We start from the raw sequence: 23,530 nt of genomic DNA on the forward strand, positions 1-23,530 counted from the left end.
TGACAGCAGACTTGTAGTTCAGTGAGCCGAGCTTAAAGAAAATCAATTTTGATTTCAATGCATTCATTCGCCGTTAAGCAAATTCATAAATCTATTCAGCTGGTGTCTACAAATCTTCATTTAAGGTTTAACAGTCAAACTGTCGAACTGAACTGTCAAATCGAAATAGAAGTCAAGCTATCACACGAACGAAAACGGATTTTAAGAGAATTTTGGCAGCTCGTTGAGTCCGTTAAGAGCGTCATGTGGAAGAAAATGTTTAAACGGTTACTGTTTTAAGCACGTGGTATCTCTGGTTTGTTGTGTTTCATTTCATCAAAAAAAATTAATGCAGAGTCTCAAGTTGACATTAGCATTCTTATGCAAATATGATACCACTATTAGGATTGGAATCGTTTGAAATGAAGAAAAAAAGAAACTGTTCGCTGATCTTAGCTGAACGTCACGTTAAATGTGAAAGTAGGTTACTGGAAAATGTCGAATCCAGTAGCACGAATTCCTTGGTATAAAGGAAGGTCTTAAGCGCGGTTATTCTTCCGCGATTATTCCACCTTTGTGATAGCATAGTTCTACTGAGGATGAGGATGGAGATTTACAACTGTGTAGCTGTGTCTTGTTGAAGGTATTGTTCAGTGTATTGATTTCTTTGTATGATTGGCAAAATGGAAGTAAAATTTATTATCTAAAGTAAACGTAAATCGAATTTACATTATTCAGAATTAATAGTGATGTTCGTGAATGATTTTTTTTCAGAAATATTTCCCGCCTTTAAGAGTTTGAAACTTAAAGCCTCAATCAACTCGCCATCTCTGTGTCTTCACGTCAGACGAGTCATGACTGCGCTGGAAAATGCTGTGTTTTCTTTAAACGACGCAAAGGTTTTCATCGAGTATTTAATGAACCTTGGAGAAAGACACAAAGCATGACCCGAGAGGCTGGAAAATTTCGATGTATGTATTCTGTTATGCCGATCAAGGTTACTTAGGGGTACATATTGTTGTATAGAGCTTTATAGTGATTTAAACTGCAGTACCGAGAAGTATATAATGCTATCTAGGGGTAGATATTGTTGTATAGCGCTGTATCGTGATGTAGGGCGCAGAAGAGGGAAGTACAGTGGTATCTAGGGGTACCTATTGATGTATAGCGCTGTATAGTGATGTAAACTGCAGAGGAGAGAAGTATAGGATATACGTTGTTTTATAGCGCTGTATTGTAATGTAAATTGCGGAAGAGGGAAGTCTAGTGCTATCTAGGGGTACATGTTGCTTTTTATGATCCATCAAATATTTTTGCCCGCGAGCAATTGGTGTAAACGCAGCTAGTAACTAAATATCCCACAGCTAATACTGGGTGATGTCCGAGAATATCACGCAAGCGATATTCCCCAATTTGTAAACCTTACGTCTACCTCGATAAGTCTTCGTTTAAACTTTAATTCAATTCATTGAGCTGTTCATAAAAATTTTTTCACGAGCGTTGCAAAATAGTTGAAGGATAAAAATCACAATAGCCTCTATTTTACACGAAAATATGTTCGGATATTTGTCCTTGGACATTGTCTGTCCCTCGAAGCTCACAGTTTTGGCATCGTGGAATAGATAATGTCCGCGGACAAACATCCTCAATTATTTTCGCGCCAAATTAGAGCAATAGTTTATAGAGCGCTGTATGGTGATGTAAAATTCAGTAGAGGGAAGCACAGTTCTATTTAGGGGTTCATATTGTTGTGATGCGCTGCACAGTTACTGCATTTTACGGATTTACAGTGCTACTCGGGGGCATAATGTTGTATTGTGCTGTATTGTGATAAAAGTTGCAGTAGAGGGATGTATATTGCTATTTAAGGGAGGGGGGAGAGGGGCATATAGACGTACGTTTTCGAGGAGTTTATTCTACAACGTAAGGAGACATGGAGTCGAATAACCGACGGAACGTGTTTGCTCATAATGAATCTCTCGGGCTGTTTATGGACTACCTCTTAGGAAGCATTACAATAACTTAACCTTTCTTAATTATTGTTTAGTCAAAACTCTTTTTCAAGGTCCTCTCTGCGTCTACATCCAAGATGGCGGCTATCGACTCGGAGAAGTCTGTGGATTGGCCTGCTGCCATCTTGGACTCGCAATGTAGGTGGACCCTGGGCGAGAGTTTGATCCATTCCCAATCAGATAATAGAAAAAGCCTTAATTTGGACATTGAAGGACTCGTTTCCAACAAAATGCATCGATTATGTCGCAGAGACTTGGAGGGCGCTCTTTCGTTTTATAGTTGCCACTGTGATGAGAGGACCCAGTATGAACACATCCGTCGGCATTCAAAATCGTGTGACAATATGGAGAACGGTAGACAGTGAAAGAGAGACAATCGAAGAGTCGACGAGCGTTTGTTAAGTGGGTGGGGGCTCGAAACATGGAATGTTAGTACACTGTCAGCTGCAAGGATTATCAACTTGGCGCGCGCGGGTCAAAATAAGCATTGAAGTCCCCGTAGGATCTGTTCTCCCTACATCTCACGTGAATCCCTTGAATATGGAGACAGACAATAAATATCAACGCAGTTTTTGTATTTATTACACTGTATATCTCTCTTACACAAGAAAGTTAAAAAAAGTACAATACAAACTGCATTAAGTTGTTCAAGGCATTAAGTAAAGTACGCGCTAAACAAAGACACTAAAATGAACCCATTTATTCCCAAGACTGATCATAATTTAAATTCTCCTCACAAAATTAATGCACCGACAAACATGGTGTCAATAAGAATTAGAGAAAATCTAAACTGGAGGATTATTTTTCACTAGAAACGTTACGTTTCATCGAATTCCCAGAATGAAGCAACAAAGAATCACATTCTTATCAGTTGGGAGAATTTTTCTTCAGAACTTGGGAGTTAATGAGTTAATGAATAAAAACTAAGGTAAATGGACAAATAGCTTCAACTTTAAATACAAATAACATCAAAATAATTCACACGAAATACACTGACATTATAAAAAGCATATTTAGTTAAAACTAACCTAGTTTATTGTTAAAATCCTACGTTACATCATATTCAACCATGTGCAAGGTTAACTATTACATTTTATACCAGCATATACCAATGGTAGTTATGAAAATCCGTCAAAAATTAACATTGATTTTACTAAAGTTTCTTTTAAAACAGCTGTGATACAGTATACCTTAAACTTTTGATCACATAACGGGTTATAATTACAAAGCGTGCTCTGAATACCTAAGTATAAATTCTTAAATCTAAGAAAGATATCATCAGACATCTCCAAATTATACTAAGGTAAATTTAATGCCATGAAAAAAATTTGAACAAGAAATTTTCAAAAAAATGCAAGTTTTATCCTGAAGCCCTGAACCTTTTTAACCACGGACTAGATTTACATTTATTCATGAACATTTTCACTAAAATAATTCCCATTGAGGACTACATGGCTTACTTCAAGTGTTATTGGCGTAAATATTTTCCTAATGAAAACAACAAATTCCATGTCACATACATTAAAAGTCACAGCAATGGAAGCTTCAGTTAAAGTAAACTCTGCTTCGCTATTTCCTTGTTTAGATTACATGGACAATTTGTCTCCGTCGTCGTTCTCTAAAACAAACTGATGAGTGTTTGATAAAACGGACTAAAATTCATCAAACTCGTTTGATTGAAAGCAGGCCGTTGTAGTCAGCTCTTTGACTTGTTGTAGGCCTTTTTCCTGAGAAATTTTAATTTTTGTTTCAACATTTGTAAGAGTCATATCAGAAAAGTCAAGCGAGCGGAAAACAATTATTGGCCGGGCCCACGGGACAAGAGGCTGGCCACACCCCTGAGAGTAGGTCTAATGTCTCTAACATATGGTCAGTAAATTCAACAACATCATCTCTGATGATTACTTCTTCAAATTAAGCTTAGAATGGCAATCTTGGCACTGATGGAATTAGATTGCATTAAAATGAATTGAAAAAAAGTTGAAAATGATAATCAATTTTTTTGCAAAGATAATTGCAAATTGCAACAAAGTAATTTATGACGTAGAAAAACCATTAAGATCAATTCACATATGGCTGCGAATTTTGCAAATCACATTTTTTAAATTAAAATTTCGCCCCCTTTTGCAAATGACAAACTGTTTCTTTGCTTATCAAAAGCTTAGAGTATCAACGTAATTAAAACGCGGTGGACAAGCTCCTGGTTGTGTACAAGAAAAAAACCTTTAAATTATTTTACACACAACTGATTACAATAAAGGAATAGATCTGAGTGTCATTTTGGCGGAACGAAAACCTCGTAGTCGCCTTCAACAACTTCAGGCATTAACAACAGAAGCCTTGTTGCATCTTGTTCTCTTCGCAAGCATCTAAATTTGTAAAGGTAAAAAAATAGCAATTCCACTGAACAAAATATACTGAAATAGTCTGTTTTATTTCTTCACCAAAGTAAAGTCACACATCTCAAGTTCCATTTAACAAAAAAGTGAAAAGTAATGAAAAATAGCCAAAAAGCGCCAAAATAGAGAAGGATTTAAACCTTCCGAGTTCCTTCGTCGTTCATTTTGAGATGAAATAAAAAGTTTTCATTTATGTGATTTCATATTCAAATTTTCTCTTTCCTTTGCCATGAAGTCAAGAGTGACGTCATCTCCAATCAGCAAAAAGGGCGCCCAGTGTTGGATGTCGCAGAACTTGTCTGATTCTCTGAGGATTTTCATGGCCAGGTTCAGTGACTCGCTTGCTGGTTTACCTCCTGCAAGTTGTTGATAAAAGTATTTCATGAACTCAAGAGTAGCCTCATCATCAATCGCCCACAGGGACACCACAACAGACCGAGCACCAGCCCCCATAAAAGCGCGCGCAATGCCAACCACACCTTCAGCCTTGATCTCGCCCCGGCCGCTGTGGCAGCAACTAAGCACAACAAGTTTGGCGCGAAGTTGAGCATTCAACACATCTCGAATCGTTAAAATATAATCCTCCTTCTCCGTAGGCACAGTAGATATTCGGTCTAGGTCAGGTGTAAGAGCAATTTCGCCAGTTTCCGGACATCCGTGTGCCGCAAAGTGAACTAAGGAAACGGAACTGAGTCTTTTCAACACCTCACGTTTCGTAGCTTGTCTGCCAGTGATTGGCGTGATATTCAGAATTATTCCGATCATTTCTACTTCTTCTTTAGCACACGGAAGCTGCTCGAGGACTTTCTCTCCCTCGCTGTTAGTAACCTCGGATACCCACGGATCTCCTACAAGTAACGCACCACTGCTTTTGTGATAATCATCTGGGCAATCGGCAATGAGTCTAAGACTTGCTAACGATGGAGCGACTCGGATTGTGAACGATTCACACAGGTATTTAGAATTACCATCCTTCAATGCAGCGTAAGGAGCGATCCACAGGGGTCCATCAGGAATAATGAGTAGCTCATCCCCTTCAATCAAGTCAGCCACCGGCTTCATAACGATATCATACAAAGTGCTCAAGCATCCGTCTTGTTGGATGTGAGGTTGAGGGTTGGCTTCTTTGGTTTTCTCATGCACTTTTGAACGGCCCTCTCTCAAAGCATCTAAAGATCGATTCTCGCATCTCACATTAGAACGAACACCAAGTTGTGTATAGACACCGAGCATGAACGACTCAAAGGACTGGCTAGATCCACTATTCTCTGAAACAAAACCTTTGAGTTTACTTTGTCTTAACCGAACTTGTTTTCCTTCGGAAACAACCCAAAGATTGACGTTAGCTTTGTCCACTGCCTGAAAGACAGTGTTTGGTGGAACGTTTTTTAAAACTGTGAAATCTTCATCTTCTCCCTTGTGGTGACTTGTTCCACCACAAAAACTGGATTCCATGAGGTCGGTCAGAGCTTGAGCTCGTCCTTTCTCAGCAACAAATAAGGCTTCATCTACATTACCTTGTTCTACGAGAACTCTCCACAAACCCGTATACGTCATTTGATACTGATTTCGAAAATTAACTTTCCACTCATCTTTAGATTTTAGAAGTACTCTCAAGGAATTGAATAAGTTTATGCTAGCTTGATAATGTTCAACGGCTTTTGGCAGTCCACCTTGGAACTCAAAAACGAATCCTAGTGAAGAGTAGGCCATTGCCTCAGAGGATTTGTCTCCTACTTCTTTAGCTATTTCAAGAGCTAGGTTGTAATACTCTATGGCTTTTTTGAAATCACCCAGACTGCGATAAGCATTGCCAAGACCGCCATAAGCTTTACCCTCCCCATGCTTGTCTCCTACTTCTTTAGCTATTTTAAGACGTAGGTTGTGGTACTCTATGGCTTTTTTTAAATCACTCAGACGGTCATAAGCATTGCCAAGACTGCCATAAGCTCTACCCTCCCCATGCTTGTCTCCAATTTCTTTAGCTATTTTAAGATGTAGGTTGTAGTACTCTATGGCTTTTTTGAAATCACCTAGACTAAAATAAGCATTGCCAAGATTGCCATAAGCACCACCCTTCCCATGCTTGTCTCCTACTTCTTTCGCTATTTTAAGATGTAGGTTGTGGTACTCTATGGCTTTTTTGAAATCACCTAGACTAATATAAGCATTGCCAAGATTGCCATAAGCACCACCCTCCCCATGCTTGTCTCCTACTTCTTTAGCTATTTTAAGATGTAGATTGTGGTACTCTATGGCTTTTTTGAAATCACCTAGACTAATATAAGCATTGCCAAGATTGCCATAAGTACCACCCTTCCCATGCTTGTCTCCTACTTCTTTAGCTATTTTAAGATGTAGGTTGTGGTACTCTATGGCTTTTTTGAAATCACCCAGACGGAAATAAGTATTGCCAAGATTGCTATAAGCAACGCCCTCCCCATTTTTGTTTCCTACTTCTTTAGCTATTTTAAGATGTAGGTTGTAGTACTCTATGGCTTTTTTGGAAACACCCAGACTTTCATAAGCATTGCCAAGACCGCCATAAGCTTCACCCTTCCCATGCTTGTCTCCTACTTCTTTAGCTATTTTAAGATGTAGGTTGTGGTACTCTGTGGCTTTTTTAAAATCACTCAGACCGTCATAAGCACTGCCAAGACTGCCATAAGCAACACCCTCCCCATGCTTGTCTCCAATTTCTTTAGCTATTTTAAGACGTAGGTTGTGGTACTCTATGGCTTTTTTGAAATCACCCAGACTAATATAAGCATTGCCAAGATTGTTATAGGCGATACCCTCCCCATGCTTGTCTCCTACTTCTTTAGCTATTTTAAGATGTAGGTTGTGGTACTCTATGGCTTTTTTGAAATCACTCAGATTGTGATAAGCATTGCCAAGACTGCCATAAGCAACACCCTCCCCATGTTTGTCTCCTACTTCTTTAGCTATTTTAAGATCTAGGTTGTGGTACTCTATGGCTTTTTTGAAATCACCCAGATGGTGATAAGCATTGCCAAGACTGCCATATGCGTTACCCTCCCCATGCTTGTCTCCTACTTCTTTAGCTATTTTAAGACGTAGGTTGTGGTACTCTATGGCTTTTTTGAAATCACTCAGACTGTGATAAGCATTGCCAAGACTGCCATAAGCAACAACCTCCCCATGTTTGTCTCTTACTTCTTTAGCTATTTTAAGACGTAGGTTGTGGTACTCTATGGCTTTTTTGAAATCACTCAGACCGTGATAAGCATTGCCAAGATTGCCATAAGCACCACCCTCCCCATGCTTGTCTCCTATATCTTTAGCTATTTTAAGATGTAGGTTGTGGTACTCTGTGGCTTTTTTGAAATCACCCAGACGGTGATAAGCATTGCCAAGACTTCCATAAGCGTTACCCTCCCCATGCTTGTCTCCTACTTCTTTAGCTTTTTTAAGATATAGGTTGAGGTACTCTATGGCTTTTTTGAAATCACCCAGACGGTAATAAGCATTGCCAAGATTGCCATAAGCGTTACCCTCCCCATACTTGTCTCCTACTTCTTTAGCTTTTTTAAGATATAGGTTGAGGTACTCTATGGCTTCTTCTCCCCGATTATAGAGATCTATGACTTTCTTGACATCACCTGAACTTGCACTACCATGGTCATGACTAATAGGATCTTTTTCCTCCATGGACTTATCTCCCACTTCACTGACAGACAGAAGTCTTAATGACAACAAGATCCTATTTTTTTTGTCAATCTTTTTTATGTTAAGGGTAAAAAATGTGGAAAAAACAAAAAAGATTATGTTTCTGATCATATTGATATGTAATAGTCCATTTTAACATTTGCGTGCTTGGTTCCCAAGCCTCTGAACAAGAGGGATGATAAAGGGTGACCTTGTTATGATAAAAACATTGCTGCTTTTTAAATGCAAACTACTTTGTTATTATCGTTTCTAGACAAATTTGGTCTGGAAATTAAAGGGTTATTTAAACTAATGTAACAGTTATTGGCATGGATAGTAGAACTAAGTCAAATTGGCTAAAAGGAGTAATTTCATTAATAAGTCATGAGGTAATAACGTCTCCTATATTTTTAATCACACACACTTAAAGTATATGAGCTGACAAGTTCCCATCATAATTAATACCCTTCTTTGTATTTTCTCCCTTGAAACATTAAATTGTGGAAACTTTTTTTTATACCCACGGTTAAAAATGAACGATTCCTTCAAAGGATACAACTAGTCCCTTATCACACCAAGTGATTGCTTCTTCAAATCTCTTCAATTCAACACAAGCAGCGGCTCCTGTAGGCAACAACACAAAGAAGCATACTAATACTGTAGCTCAATTCTGAGAAAAGAACCTGAAACCATTAAAATCATTACAGACCAGAAGAAAAAAAAAAGACAAAACAAAACAAAACAAAGAAACTAAACGGAAAAGAATAAACAGGCCTTATTAGGTTTCAGTTAGATTTATTTAGCTTACAGACAACTGAAACTTCTAAGAACACTTAAATTGGGATCAATAACTCCCACAAAAACACTAAGAGTTAGGTAAGTCCTGATCCTTCTTTCTAAAACAGCTAGATAGTGATCGACTTAAAAGCGTGTCCACGAGAGCACCGGGTGGTCAATCAACAGGCAAATATACGGCTGTGTTTTTAGACTTTTCGATTCATCTAAATATTTTACAACTTTGAGGTTAAATATCTCCCGTTGCCAGAAAGCTACAACACTAATCTTAATTACCCTTTATAACCCATCATTTCATCTCTGAAAATGGAATGGAAAATTTCACGTTTAGAGAGATGCATGTTGACGAAAAATCAATGGGAAAATCGTTGCGTTTCTTTCTTCAGTCGTTTATTACTTTCAAGATTTGCTAAAATCAGGACATAGGGCTCTTGTACAGAACAAAACATTCATTAACCTATACTTTGATCGTCTATTATCATTATCGCACAGTTCACAATAAGGAAACTGTAACAGGAGAGGAGATTTTAAAGTCACATGTCGCCTGCTTATTGACGTACAAGTTCCCGAGTGTAACAACTTCGGCTTTTCCATACCGCGAATGACGGGAAACTCTGCCCCCCTTATTTGATAGAAATAACAATAGCCCCATAAATTCATTAATTACGCCATGTTTCCAGAAAATAAGACTGGAAAATGTTTTTTCCACTTTCCACCATCAAGAAATTCCACGTATAGAAATAGTATTTTTAGGGTTACTGCGTGACTTTTCATGAGAAGTAAAAATTGTTCATCTTTTTTTTTCAAGAAGATACTTTTTTTTGACTGCAAATATCATTTGCATTTTCAATTATTTTCGCTGATTGTCATGGCCTTTCCTGCGTGCACGTGCGAGCTAGTTCATATACAGGACTCTTTCGAGTTTCTCTGGGTGGTGTCGGGCTTAGGTGTGTAGGTCTGGCTCAAAAGATATCTGCACGCTGCAACACGGCTTCCTATGTTTTCTCCTTTTTCTTTATTTGGATTTTCATTCTCTTACTTGCATTATCACACATTTGTGTTTTTTTATTCACTCAGCGCCTTCCCTCAGATTTGGAAGTAGGCCATGAAAAGTCAATATTGACCAGAACTGAAATCCTTTTCTATCACTATTTGTTTCAGAGAACCCCCGTCATTTGTGACTTTATTTCTCAAGAAAATGTGTTTTTATTTGCTATTTATTTCCATTAGAACATGAAACTAGGTCCTGATAAGTTTTTTTGTCTCGTGACTCCCAAAAACTGTGTTTGCGACAACATCAATTGAGAAATCAAAGGCAATTACGCCTGAGAAATTCGCCTATAGCCTTCTACCCGCAGAAGGCAACTCCATATAATGAAACGTTCTAAGACCTCTATAAACTAGAGACATTGCGTGATGTTGAGGGGTGAAATATTTACACTAAATCTGTGACCCTCAAGCGGATCACGTACTCGTACATGCATATGTAACGTCCGGAAAATGTCACGCATGTATAACACCGTAGGCGCACCTGGCGAACTCTATCCACTGGCTTCAATAGCAAAGAGAGAACTTATTTACTATTTGTATATGAGCAAGCTTATTTACCCCTACTTGAAAAAATCCTTGATGAAGTCAACTATTTTCAGACGAAATGCGTGGGAGATAAATACAAGTTTTTACTTTCTCAGTTCGTGCAGAGATGCTCACTAATTTGTTCCGTCAAAAACGCTTTTAATGTGAAGTCACGTCGACCTCGACAGAAAAAATTAATCTCACCCTATCATAATCGATGCTTTGATACCGTAAGTACCAATTTAGGTACATCATTGGGCTTTGATCACAATGATAAAAAAAAAATGTGCGTTTCCTCACGCTTGCCACGTTTATTCTTTGGAAAATTATTTTACTGGAGGGCGATGTCCCTTACCTTGGCGCGTCTTGACTCTGGCCGACGAAAATTATCGAGGTGAACTCTATGAAATTCTAGTCAAATGTTTTAAAAACTTTGTCTACCCTTGATTTGCACGCAGAAAAAAAGGCAAATTCCGAACGGTATTTCAAAACATTTTATTCATTAGTCAATTTATGAACTGTTTTATAGCAGCCCGAGGAAAAAGCAAAATTGAAACAACCGGTGTATCGGTCAAATGAATTCCAATTTTTTCAACAAGGAGTTGGTAAGTTCATTTTTCCTAGTAAATTTAAGTGGGGGTCATTTTTTGTGACAGCCTATCAAAGATAGACATCTCTGAAACGTCTCTGAAACTCTTTTTAAAAAGAGTTTACACTTCCGGTAATATTTTCCTCTTTCTCGCAACAGCGTAACAGACATTGTTAATCCTATGTACTGTAGGTGTATCAGTTGTATTACGTCTTCATAGTGATGCCATATAAGAAATCGAGTGTCTAAAAAGCCCTCAATTCAATCTAACACTCGAATTGATAAAGTCAAGATGGTGCAGTTGTCTTGTTCATTTGCAACTAACTGTAGAACCAAATGTTATTTTCCTCGCGCTGGCCAGGGACGGCAACAGCTCATACTTCTAAATTCGTGGGTATACAGCTTAAAAAAAAAACATTTGAGAGACGTCGATGTATCCCAAACATGCGTTTCGTCCGAGATGGAGCTTATTCTAGCGCGTATTGGCTTATTTGGAGATTACGAAGGCCGCGATTTCACGATATACCTCAAATATCGTGCACAACTTGGTGTGAGATTCAGACTTTCGGGTTCGTAAATGCCAGTATCCTCCTCATAAAATTCGGAGACATAACGTGAGAGAGAGATGAATCTGCAGAAGGCAGAAGAAATCAAAGCTGGTGGCGAGTCTTCCCGGTGGCGGCAAGGTGACTCTAAACCTAAATAGAATGCGTACTGTAGCTGCTATCTTAGAGTCGGTAATGAATAAGGAAGAAGGGCAAGAAGAGCGCTTATCTGAACATCAGTTTTCCTGACTGGTGATTTGTGACTGAGATGAACTTTATATCATATGATTGCTAGGGATACGCAGGTACTGTAGAGGCGCTCACATGGATAGAGGTGGGCGATCCTCCCACTGACTTAAGAACTGCGACAAGTTTATAGCGCAGACCAACTGGCACAGTTTGAAGCACCTCAGGGTCTCACTAGGCTCGTCACATTAGAAACCTTCAGCAAACTAATCGTAGAAGCGGGTGGTTATAAGCAACATGCGCAGATTTCTGAGCGCGGGTCATCGCGAGAACTATACCCAATCCGTCATAGACGGAACAAGAAAGCGAGATATTCTTGCTAAAAGAAGGATGTATCAAGTCGTTTCAGTCACCGGCTGTCATCCAAATGCACCCTGACAAAGACAAACACAGTGAGGCCGACAAAAAAATTCCGCCTAGGATAAGATCACGAGGAAATGGACTAAGACCGGCTTGCCATTCTATAGGGGATGGCTATGTTCAAGGTCGGACCTCAGGTAAAATTCTGACGAACAATCCCTAACTAACCAAGTGGACTTTGGATGGGCTCTTTGGAAAACACAAAAAACAGCCACCTTTTCTCAGAAAGCAGAGAATTATCTCCTAGACGTGTGCTGAACAAGGGAGGAAACTAGTAAGGCAACTGCCTCTAATATGACTTCCCAAATATCGAGTTTAAGAGACGACACCGGCCAGAAATGTTGTCTAAGACTTACCGGTTGATACAGCAGCAAATCGCTCGATACTTCAACTGGTTATCTGCCGTAACAAAAATTGCTTTATTGATGAGGTCCCCCTCTGTAAATATGAATGAGGACGGAGAGGCCGATGCCAATGATCTAGCTACAGAATTCGAAACTGACCGAACAAGGCAGAAGATAAGGAGAGACCTTGCAAAATTTAGACGAAGACTGCAGGAGAGGGTACAGCTGCTATTAAGCTAAAAAAAAAAAAAGGACATTTGCATTACACTTTTCTTTCATATTTATTGTCTTTGCTCACGAAAACAACTGGCTATGTCTTGGGATTTCATCAAGGGAAATTTGCAGGAAGGCTACTCGTCAAATTACTGCTGGCTCATTCTTATTTAAAAATTTCATTTAAAAAAGTCACTCAATTAAACGCCGGCAACACTCGATCTAGAGAGATGTAGATTTATAAGTAGTAATAGAATGCTTGAAAAAAATATGCAGATATTTTACGATCGAAGCAGGTAAATAATCATAGAGATCTGCAGATTATTCTGAAATTGTTATCTAGCAGACAGCATGAACAACGCGCTTGAATAATTCCCACGGAGAGTCTTCGGGTCACACAACAGATGTTAGCATAGCGGAGTTCTGCATGTAAATGTTCGATGGCGGTAAGTGACAACGACAACACTATTTGAATTTTATTTTCGGGATAGAAGCACAGTTTTTAGTCCGATAGAAAAATTTATATTTGCTCTCGAGCGAGAGCGCAGAATTTCTCGTCTGTGAAAGCCGAAGTTGTAGCACACTGGAACATGTAGTAATATCAGCCAACACGCAGCATGTGACTTTAAAATCTCCTAAAATGAGCAATGATGATGATAAACAATCAAATTATAGACTAATGAATGTTTTGTGCCGTACAAAATTTTCCCATTGATTTTCCGTCTGTCTACATGTATCTCGAAAGTTTTTCTCGAAAGTTTTTCACATTTTTCACCTTTCTTGATCAATCATCTTGTATAAAGAGCTAAAAAAATATAGGTTTATTTTGTCAAGTGACCGCCTAGAGCAAGAAGTGCGTGACAGGTGTAGTTGAGAGAAACTTGTCACAGTCGCAGATTTTAAAAGGTATCCAAGACAAAAATACGGTAATACCCAAAGATTTGTTTGATGTTTTTCAGAGATGAAATGATGGGTTATAAAGGGTAATTAAGATTAGTGTTGTAGCTTTCTGGCAACGGGAGATATTGACCTCAAAGTTGTAAAATATTTGGATAAATCGAAAAGTCTAAAAATACTGTCGTATATTTGCCTCTGTTGATTGACAAGCCATCAATCAAACTGACTGATACTCGCAGCAGACATTAACTAAGGATGTAAAAATAAGTGTGCAAATCCTCAAAGTAATCAGTTAAATACTATCGCAGTGAGAGGTTCCTATCTCCCCCCAGAAAAAAAACCAAAACAGAAACCAGTTTGTCTTTTTGAGTTTTGGGGTAGACCCTCTAAACTGGCAAAGTTTCATTGAAATCGGTGAGATGGCATGTAGCACGACTGCCCGGTGCTCTCGTGGACACGCTCTTGACATATCTGACATCTGTGACTCATTGAACTTAAGGAACTAAAATATTCATGCTGAGATTTTGCTTTGCATTCCGCATTGAGTTCTTCATCCCGTTCAAAATAATATTCTCATCATGATTAATGGAAGTAATTGGGTGGCAGTCAAGAGCTGGATTCAAATGTACATCAGGGTGGTCTCGATCTCTTAATTAAAGTCAATGGAAACAAGATTGAACTCCATTTAACCTCATTTAACCTTAGAGTGTTGAGTTCTTTTTTAGTTATTATTATTATAGCACAGGTAACATATCTAACCTCTCACAATTGCCTTAAGGAAAGTTGGATTTAACTCAATGGCTGCTTCTGCATCCCTTAGTGAATCCTGGTCATTTCCTGTTATTGAAATAAATACCTCTGATTAGCCATACATGTTGCAAACCAACTACCATTACTATAATTTTGGGAAAAACTTGTGATGCTCATTGATATTTGGGGTAAGAGGTTACTTCTTTGTATATTTGAGAGGCCAAGATAAGATGTAAATTTTTTCAGGCATGCATTCAAAATCATCACCTTTTTCAGAAAACTACTTCTGACAACTTAATAGCTTCAAAATAGAAAAAAAAAAATGCATATTAAAGCTCTCATCATCTTACCAAGTTTAAAATGTGCAATAGCCCTGTTGTTGTACAGTTTTGCCTTCAGTTCTTTCTCATTGCAGTTCATTTTAATTCCTTTGGTGTAAAAATGAATAGCATTGATGAAATCTCCTTTCTTGAAGGCCTCATTACCCTCATTCCTATAAACATCAGCTATGGCTGCAAAGAAAAGATAAAAAATAATTTTTGTCAAAGTCTGTGGTTGTAGTTAATAATTACCTGTGGTTGTAGTTAATTAGTGCATAAGCAGAGCTGCCAAGATCTGGAGATTTAAAATCTGCAGATTTTTCCTTTAGTGCCACCTGCCACTTTTGCACCTGCCTGACTTGACCCATCCCCTGAAAAGCTTGGAGGATTTGTGCAGTCCCCCCCTCCCCTCCCCTTATTGGGTACAAATAAACATCCGAGTGAATGAAGATTTTAGATACAACTACTAGTATCAGTAGTGTTCTTAGCTGCGAGGATCTTCTAATTTCATCTTTCCACCGCAGTGCAAATATGTGAATTTTCATATATCTAAAATCTTCATTCACTCGGATGTTTATTTGTACCCAATTCATTGACCAGCTCCCAGTTGGCTTGTTAGCTCAATTGGTAGAGCGCTGCACCGGCATCGCAGAGGTCATGGGTTCATATCCCGTACGGGCCTGAAATTTTTTTCAGGTCCTACTTACAACTACTAGTTTCAGTAGTGTTCTTAGCTGCGAGGATCTTCTAATTTCATTTCAAAGGATTGTTGCATAATATAATGGAGAAATGATGATGATGACGGTACTTATGATGCAAACTTACAAAATGGATGTTATATGATGATCAAATAAAGTCTTTACTTATTATAACTTTGTGTAATTTGCTTTGAACTTTGAGAAAAGAAAATAACAAATATGTCTTAGATCCTCTCAGTCAATGACCAACATATTGTAATCATAGAAGAGAGTCATGACTGGCCAAACATCCTTTAAAGTGGTCATGCAGTGTATTAATGTCATTCTCCACATTCTTGAAACTGGTGGAATAGAAAACATTTTAACAGTGACTAACTGAAGCCAAAGTTGAACCTGGCTCACCTCGTAAAGTGTCCTCATCAAAATCTGGAGCATTTTCTTTGTCAGGTAAGTCTTCATTTTCAGATGGAACCTTAATTGGACTTCTTTCTTTAGCCATAGCAACTGTAAGGAGATGCTTCTTGCAAAAAGTTGCTGTTTTAAGTCATCCTGGCCTGAAAGAAAAGAAAAGAAAAGATGGTTGCAAACTGTAGCTTAACATATTACCCTATTGTAAAATATCTTTTCCCTCCTGAGAATCAGAGGGATACATAGACACAAAACCATAAGCAATTAATATTAATAGCAAACTAAAAGTAGCAAGAGAACAAAAGATTTATATACTGAAGGAAACAAGCATTAATATTAAATGAACAGTAATTCACTTCTCATTACAATAAATTTCAAGATTTACTTAAGACATTCCCAATTAACTGAAATAAATTGGGCAAAAATCAACATCTGTGTGTTTCAAGTTCATATAATTTGTAACAGTAGCAATTTAAATCATTTAAACTAAGAGGTGGTAGGTAGTTAGGTCCCATCTGGATTTGAAAGGTGGTCCGTCCAGGGCGCGAGCTTTAATTAATCTTGGTTTCCTCACATGAAGCAACTGGGAGTATTATCACCAAACCCTGGATAGGATGCAAGTCCATTCCACTGTTATCCCCCCCCCCCCTTTCACCCCCCAAGCATTTTATCAGGTTTCCCGAACTAATTTTTGCTACCCATTTATACTCCTGGGTGGAGACAGACACAGTAAGAGTAAAGTGTTTTGCACAAGAACACAACACATTGACTGGAACCACCTCACTATAATCATAAGACCACCATGTCTCCACAAGAGGAAACAGTTTATGCTGACTCCTTTCTCATAAGAAACAAATTTTACTACATCAAAGAAAAATAATTGTCTTATCTGATTTTTAAATAGGGATTACTGGTCAAAATTTGTAAAAGATATATTTCTTTAATTCAATTTCCCACAGTTGAGCTGACATCCATATTTGTATAGGTGAGTGTTCATTCCACTGTTACACTTTAATCACTGGAAAAACAGTGAAATATATACATTTATGCATGCTGATGTATGTTGAAATGGATTTCAATTTGGTACAGCTAGGTGCTGACATTTGTGGTTTACTAGTATATATATATATATATATATATATATATATATATATATATATATATATATATATATATATATATTGATATATTCCTTATCTGGAAAAGTGATAAAGACTCTTTGATTAATTTCATAAATTACCTTAACAGTGTAGCACCCTCAATCAAGTTTACACACGAAATCTCCACACATTCAGTGAATTTCCTTGATACGACCGTTCTAAAGGACAATCAAGGCAACATCAGTACAGATGTTTATCAGAAACCAACTGATACTCATCCATACCTCCATTGGACATCAGCACATCCACCTCATCTGAAACGGAGCATCCCATACAGTCAAGCCTTGAGGTTGAGGCGAATATGCTCTTCAACAGACACATTGAAGAAACGAATCCTGGAATATTCAGATTTCTTTGTAGCGTGTGGTTATGCACAACGCAAAGTTCTCCACGAAATGCAGAAAGTGCTAACATTGACTCAAGAGGAATGTTTACAGACCAAGGAACGTGAACCAACAGATCGAATTCCTCTGGTTACTACATTCAACCCCCATACCACATTTATTGCAGAAATTGCTAAGCGAAATTGGAACTTTCTCAAATCAAAAGAAAGATTATCACTCATCTTCAACAAGCCACCTTTAGTAGCTTACCGACAACCGAAAAGTCTACGAGACAGACTTGTTTGTTCAAGATTTGTAAATGAAACACCTCAGAATTTGATACCAAAGGGATGTAGAGCATGTGAAAGAACGAAGTGTAGTTGGTGTAAAAAGATCAACCAGACCACAACTTTCACCAGTCCCAATAACAACAAGACCTATACCATATTTCATACAGTGGACTGCCAATTGTCATGGATCATTTACATAATCGAGTGCAACATTTGCAAACTTCAATACATTGGTAAAAGCGAAACTGCATTTAACCTACGGTTAAACAATCACAGAAACCATATTAAAAAGGGAGTGAGTAGCTGCGAACTCACGGAACACTTTTTACATAACAAATGAACTCACGACTTTAACAATAATGTTACCATAACCATTATAGAGCAAATCCGAAAAGATCATTTAGAGACTGACAAAAAGAAAGAAGTTCTTAGAGAAAGAGAGATTTTTTGGCAAAGAACATTAAACTCCTTTCAGCCATATGGACTAAACAAAAGAACTGGATAAAGCTTTTACGTGAAAACCTTTATAAAGTTTTAGGTACATAAATTGTTTATAACATACGTTATAAAGGTTTTAAAACTGTTTACCAATTAGAAACACTAATTGTTTACGAGAGATTTTACTCAGCATTTAATTAAGCAACATGCACTGTACTACGTCACACAATTAACCAATTACGACTCTGTAACAATTGCATGTTAGGGCCCCTGAGGAAGGCAAATGCCGAAACGCGTCGGGTCTTTAATAAAGCGTTGAAAACGGAAGCACATTATATATATATATATATATATATAGTGTATGTATATTTAACAAATTGTTTTTACATTCATTTTGTGTTTACATTGTTTTGTGCACATAATTGATTTGTCTTTGATGCTAACTTTAATTCTCCTAATAATCAAGATGGCTTGTTTTTTAAATATAAAATAATCCTTACTGGCTGTCTTCATGTACTAATAAATTCAATAAAAACTAGAGTAACGAGGAAATTGATTGTACTGGAATTTTAAATAGCCAGAGATACATGTACAGTGTAGATTATTTTTACAAAAGCCAGACTAAATTCTAACTAACCAGTTAAGCACCAGGGCTTTACTGGGGAATATTGGCCCAAGGTTGTGGCAGTATAGAAATGGCATAGTACCAATATTTCCCAGTACAGCTCAAGAAAGAAAGGTAATTGTCATGCACTAATGTCACTTGGACTAAACAAGTTTGCTTGAAATTTACATGTTTAGGACTGTCTGTATGGTGTGATGATGGTCTAGATGGCAAAATCCTGACCAAGTAAGAACCAATTGGAACTTTTTATTTACCTCAAGCCTACCTTGCCATGTGATAACATAGATTATCGCCAGACACATACTTGGATGTGTGCAGCCACATGCAAAACCTAATCAGTTTTATTGTGATCATTGATTGATCATATATTGATTAGAAGATGACAAAAGGTAAAACTTTACTCAGATACCAATCAATCATTACCAGTTGATGAATCAGATTCCTAAAACTTGAATGTAGTTAATTGAAAGGACGCTTCCAATAAATCACTAGCTGGCATTTGAAGTAAAATCAACTTGTCTCAATATTTAACAAGGAAATCAGTATAACAGTATAGTTTGGAAGGACAATCTAAGGAGTCTATCCAAAAGAAAAAATTACTTTCAAACTATTAAATTATAAACATAAGCACATGAAATAAGCTGGAAATGTTTATCGCTTTTTGATTAAATGCATCTTAAATACAGGAGCAATTTAAGTTAACACATAATCCAGACATGAAAGCTATGCTCCACATGCACATGACACGGAAACGAAACTGAAATTGTTTCAATCATTAGGGCTTGCACTAAATCAAATTGGTAATTTGGAGATTCCTTTTAACTCTCCCAAATTAATTTTTTTTAGAGGTAAATGCCGAGAATTGGCTAAAATTTTTTTTTTAATTCGACAGTTGTAACATGTTCATGTAAGCACAGCTGAATTAGCTTACAAGTAACACTAAGCGTCAATACAATTAATACGCGCCAGAATCAAATAAAAGTTGGCAATCTTCGTCAGTTAACTGTAGGAACGTCTTACATTGCCGGACATCAGAGAAATTAGGACAGATTGAGAACATTTGAAGGAGAAAATGTTACCTGAGAAACTCCAAATAAAAGTATTTACCTTATATTCACAAATCTGATTCAACCATGCGTTCTTACTTCTGTCGCGGAAATGCAAGGCACGTTTGACTGATTTACGACCTTGATTCCTCAATCCATCATGGAAATGTTTGAAAGAAAGTCACTAAGACTGAGAAAGTACCAAGAAAGACGGGAGTTACTACATCACGGGCGACGAGCGAGGATAGAAAAAACGACCCAAATGTGAGCGGTCAGCGGTGAAACAGCTTTTATACTTCATATAGAGACATATAATTTCATATAGAGACATATAATTTCATATAGAGACATATAATTTGTTGTTCCAGAGACAATCGTGTTGTAAAGCCGAAATGTTAACAGTTTACTTCACAGTTTAAGAAATTTTTCAAAAGTGTTGATTGAACTCATATCTTTTACTGCTTTAATAAACAATGGAGGCTTCGGAGAGGGAGTCAGTGGCATTCGGAAAGGTACCAAGAATAATTATATATATGGTTTGTAGCTAGCTGCGTGACGTGCGTGACGAAAAAAAAGTATCATGATTTCCGGTTGATCCATCCAGAGGTTGCGAAAAGAAATATAAACTTTAACAGTGCAATAGCGGGATTTCAGCCTGGTTGGTTTGTGTACAAGGTGCTTTTTTTTTTTATTAACATAGAGTGTCTTCTCCATACAACTTTCCTCCATGAAATGCTCTCCTTTTTCATTTTTTCAAAGGTTATCGAAGCAGCTCTGTGGCGCCTGACCTTAATCCACCGAGATATTTTTGTGGCAGACAAAACTATGGCTGAAATGGTAAAGCGACATTCCAGCACTCGCTTGCTTTGGTCAGGAGAGAACTTTACCCAGATTTCTAAAATATTTATACCCATGAACAAGTCTGGGAAATCACTGGACACTTCTGGTTAGGACCTTACGATAATAATCTTTTTGAATATAAACGCACTTTAATCAAGAACCTTTTAACTGGACTTTGCATTATAAATAAATCTTTAAGCGCTCTCTTGCTTATGTTTTAAAGGTTCTGGGTCGAAAGCAGAAAGCCAGATATTATTTCGATCCCATGAATGGGCGTGTACACACCATTTTGAGCAACTCAGTTCCTAAGAGCAAACTGATAGAACTGATCGATGACATCAGGTGAAATATTTTCAACTCAATGTTTTCCTTTTTATTTTGATGCATGCAGACAAAACATACTTATGTAATTGCTGTATTTTGTTTGACTCTGCAGTGCCGTTGCTGATCTCGAAACGGGATGGAATTGCAAGTCATGGCTATGTGTTGAACCACTTCATTACACACAGACCGATAGTGGTGTGATTGTATGTCTTGTGAGTAGCATAATCACTTGCTAAAGCTCACTTTAATAGGACTGCTTCCTGGTTTCGAATGTATTAAATTTCTCTTTGTTTGTTTTAAGTTTGCTCGGTGTTTGTGTGAGGGGTTGAATATCAATGGAAGTTACGATGTGGACATGGAAAGGGAAAGAATAACGTCTGTCATATTTGGCTCGTGTTATGATGACCTTGATTGGTAAGTTTTGATGGTGTCAAATTCCATTGTTTCTTAAACGTCGCAACACTCTCTTTGACGTCCCATAACGTTTGTTCAATTATAGGAGAAATACCGCGGTCTGTAAGATTTGCAAAGACGACGATGGAGAGGATTGGCTCGGGTGCGATAGCTGTGGCCAGTTTTTCCATGCAAGTTGTCTGGATGTGCCTTTCGCGGAGACGCTTACGCATCATTTCACCTGCCCTTAGGGTGGCTTCTTGTCAGTAAAAGTAGAGTTTAAATTTTAAAGCTGACTATAACAATGAACCAGATGATGAACTTAATGTCATGTACAGACCTTAATTTGTAAGATAAGAAATACAGTCCTTGGTAGTAGATAGATTTTCACGAGCGTCAATGGTGCAGAATCGTAACTTGATGGAGCCAACAGTGGACAACATCCCAGAATTCAAACTTTGTGATTTTTTTCTCGGCTTAAACGCTAAGTCAGTTGTTCAATTGAATAGGAAGAAAAACATTTCAAACGGAAAACAGAATTATTTGCACGTGTGGATCTTTTGAGAAAAAGTCTCCTAAACGAGTGGTCTTGATTATAAATATTTAAGGAATGGTAAATACATTAGCCTTAACATGGCTGTTCTACTTGCCTTTTTTCCACGTGAATTGGGGGCGATTGAATAGATATAATGTGCAGTAAAAGAACTTCAGCTGATAGAAATTTTAAATTTCTCATCTTAGGTTGTGGATGCAAAATTCAAGTGAAAAGGAAGCCAACTGTGATTAATGCTTTGAACAAGTCAAGATACCTTTTTTTCGTCACACAACAAGTTACATAACGTTAATATCATTCTTCTTGATGCCTTTCCCGGTGTCACCAATGCCTTCTCCGATGCTTCCGTTGGTTAATAGAGCATTAAAAGTATTGTTCCAGTTAAAGCTTGAGGAAAATTGTTTAACTTTTTAAGTAGCGAAGTGTAACTTGGTAACATTTCGGCTTTACAACACGATTGTTTTCTGCAACTACAAAACGTACATTTAATTCTTCTTGGTACCTTTCGGATGCCACCGATGCCTTCATTGTTTATTAAAGCAGTAAAAGATATATGTACAATCAACACTTTTGAATTGCTTAACATTTTATTTAGCGAAGTAAACTGTTTACACTTCGGCTTTACAACACGATTGTTTCCTGATACTACAAATGATCTGTCTACATATGAAGTATTAAAGTTGTTTTACCGCTGACCACTCATATTTGGGTCGTTTTATCTATCCCCGCGCGTCGCCCGTGATGTAGTAACTCCCAAGAAAGACTCGGACGCTACATTTTAGAGCGAAGAATCTCAATGGCGGGTTGCGAAAATGAAGGGGGAGTCCCCTGGCCCATAAGTCTGTGCAAGCTTGAAGCCGGGAGTGCCTACTCAACGTGTTTAGTTACATAAAAATTCAGTATTTCTCGCACGCTTCTCGCATCTTTTAAGGTCCACTACAATATTTCATCTTATTTTAACAAGTTCTCATTAACACTCTTAAGTCTTTCTAATATTAGAAACGAATTCCTCTCGGAATATATTCATATAAATTTTGCTGCAGCGTGAACGTAAACTGTTATTTATCTCATTCTCATTTTGTGATTGCGTGCCATTTAAAGGACTTTGGAACTCAAAAGGTAAGTGGCACCGCACTGGTTCAGGGAATATGTATCCAGTTTTTTTTTTCTGAAAGGATTTTTTGGATTTTCCTTACCTGGTGTTTTGTCTCGCCCGACAGGCTCGTTAAAATACAAACAGCGAGTGAAAATACATATATCTTAATAGACGTTTTGATGTGTAGTATCGCTGAGAATTTTTACGAGCTCAAGTTGTGCCGTATTTTGACGAGCCCGTGAGGTGGGGCAAAATACAAACAACTAGTAAAATACTCACCAATTGCAATACTTCACACCAAAAACGTCTAATAAGTTTTGTTATCCAACTTTTTTCTGTCTTTCTAGTCATTTCTCTTAAGGCGGGAAAAACAAAGCGGACAGAGAAGCGCAGCCGTCCGTTAAACAGGTTTTTTTAACAGTAAAAAATAACCAGCTGTACATGTGGTATATATATTCGCGTTATTTGAACTCTACTTTGTGCAGTTGGATTATGAACCTAAATTATCTTGTGGTACCCTTCACCAACGCAGCACCACAGATTCCTTAAAAACTAGTCCCATTTATTCATGCGTTGTTAATTACAATGCCCGCCGCTGGTGCCAGGCTAAAAGCAACTAAAAGAAGCCTAATCAGTAGACTGC

General features: G+C 37.7%; 3 protein-coding genes and 1 non-coding gene across 10 annotated transcripts in view; 3 read left to right on the plus strand and 1 right to left on the minus strand.

Moving 5' to 3' along the window:
- Nucleotides 1-23,530, plus strand: part of LOC149034685 (uncharacterized) — a 340,415-nt gene that overhangs the window by 160,672 nt on the left and 156,213 nt on the right. The gene's annotated exons all lie outside the window — the stretch shown is intronic.
- Nucleotides 2,550-23,530, minus strand: part of LOC113666391 (uncharacterized) — a 38,126-nt gene continuing 17,145 nt past the window's right edge. For 2 of the 3 annotated variants that reach the window (XM_089194334.1, XM_089194333.1), the window contains exons 6-7: nt 8,616-8,683; nt 2,550-8,131 (exon numbers count right to left, since the gene is read on the minus strand). In XM_089194334.1, the coding sequence (XP_089050460.1) occupies nt 4,577-8,131; nt 8,616-8,683 (3,623 nt within the window). In that variant the 3' untranslated portion in view covers nt 2,550-4,576. Of the gene's footprint in view, nt 8,132-8,615; nt 8,684-14,382; nt 14,461-14,723; nt 14,886-15,793; nt 15,946-19,742; nt 19,946-23,530 lie in introns of those variants that run through there. The other variant, XM_089194335.1, reaches the window with a different exon arrangement.
- Trnaa-ggc (transfer RNA alanine (anticodon GGC)) lies at nt 15,303-15,375 on the plus strand. The gene has a single exon. It is a non-coding gene; the product is annotated as a tRNA-Ala (tRNA).
- LOC149034700 (uncharacterized) lies at nt 19,986-22,492 on the plus strand. 3 transcript variants are annotated; one of them, XM_089194425.1, is made up of 7 exons: nt 19,986-20,193; nt 20,441-20,627; nt 20,745-20,863; nt 20,958-21,057; nt 21,147-21,259; nt 21,345-21,500; nt 21,980-22,492. In XM_089194425.1, exons 3-6 carry the CDS (start codon nt 20,787-20,789, stop codon nt 21,487-21,489), a joined length of 435 nt encoding a protein of 144 aa, XP_089050551.1. In that variant the 5' UTR covers nt 19,986-20,193; nt 20,441-20,627; nt 20,745-20,786; the 3' UTR covers nt 21,490-21,500; nt 21,980-22,492. The 3 variants fall into 3 exon arrangements, with proteins under 3 accessions (XP_089050551.1, XP_089050549.1, XP_089050550.1); XM_089194423.1 differs by having other exon boundaries at nt 21,345-22,492; XM_089194424.1 differs by lacking the exon at nt 19,986-20,193 and adding an exon at nt 20,205-20,356 and having other exon boundaries at nt 21,345-22,492.

The sequence above is a fragment of the Pocillopora damicornis genome, chromosome 14, assembly GCF_964200805.1.
Source record: "Pocillopora damicornis chromosome 14, jaPocDami1.2, whole genome shotgun sequence".
NCBI lineage: Eukaryota > Metazoa > Cnidaria > Anthozoa > Scleractinia > Pocilloporidae > Pocillopora > Pocillopora damicornis.

What these genes read in the sequence shown, in the direction of transcription:
- LOC149034700 (XM_089194423.1), top strand. Translation starts at nt 20,787, where the DNA reads ATGAATGGGCGTGTACACACCATTTTGAGCAACTCAGTTCCTAAGAGC. An exon ending in GTGGTGTGATTGTATGTCTT is followed by an intron (nt 21,058 to 21,146) that starts GTGAGTAGCATA and finishes GTTTGTTTTAAG; the next exon opens with TTTGCTCGGTGTTTGTGTGA. An exon ending in TGTTATGATGACCTTGATTG is followed by an intron (nt 21,260 to 21,344) that starts GTAAGTTTTGAT and finishes GTTCAATTATAG; the next exon opens with GAGAAATACCGCGGTCTGTA.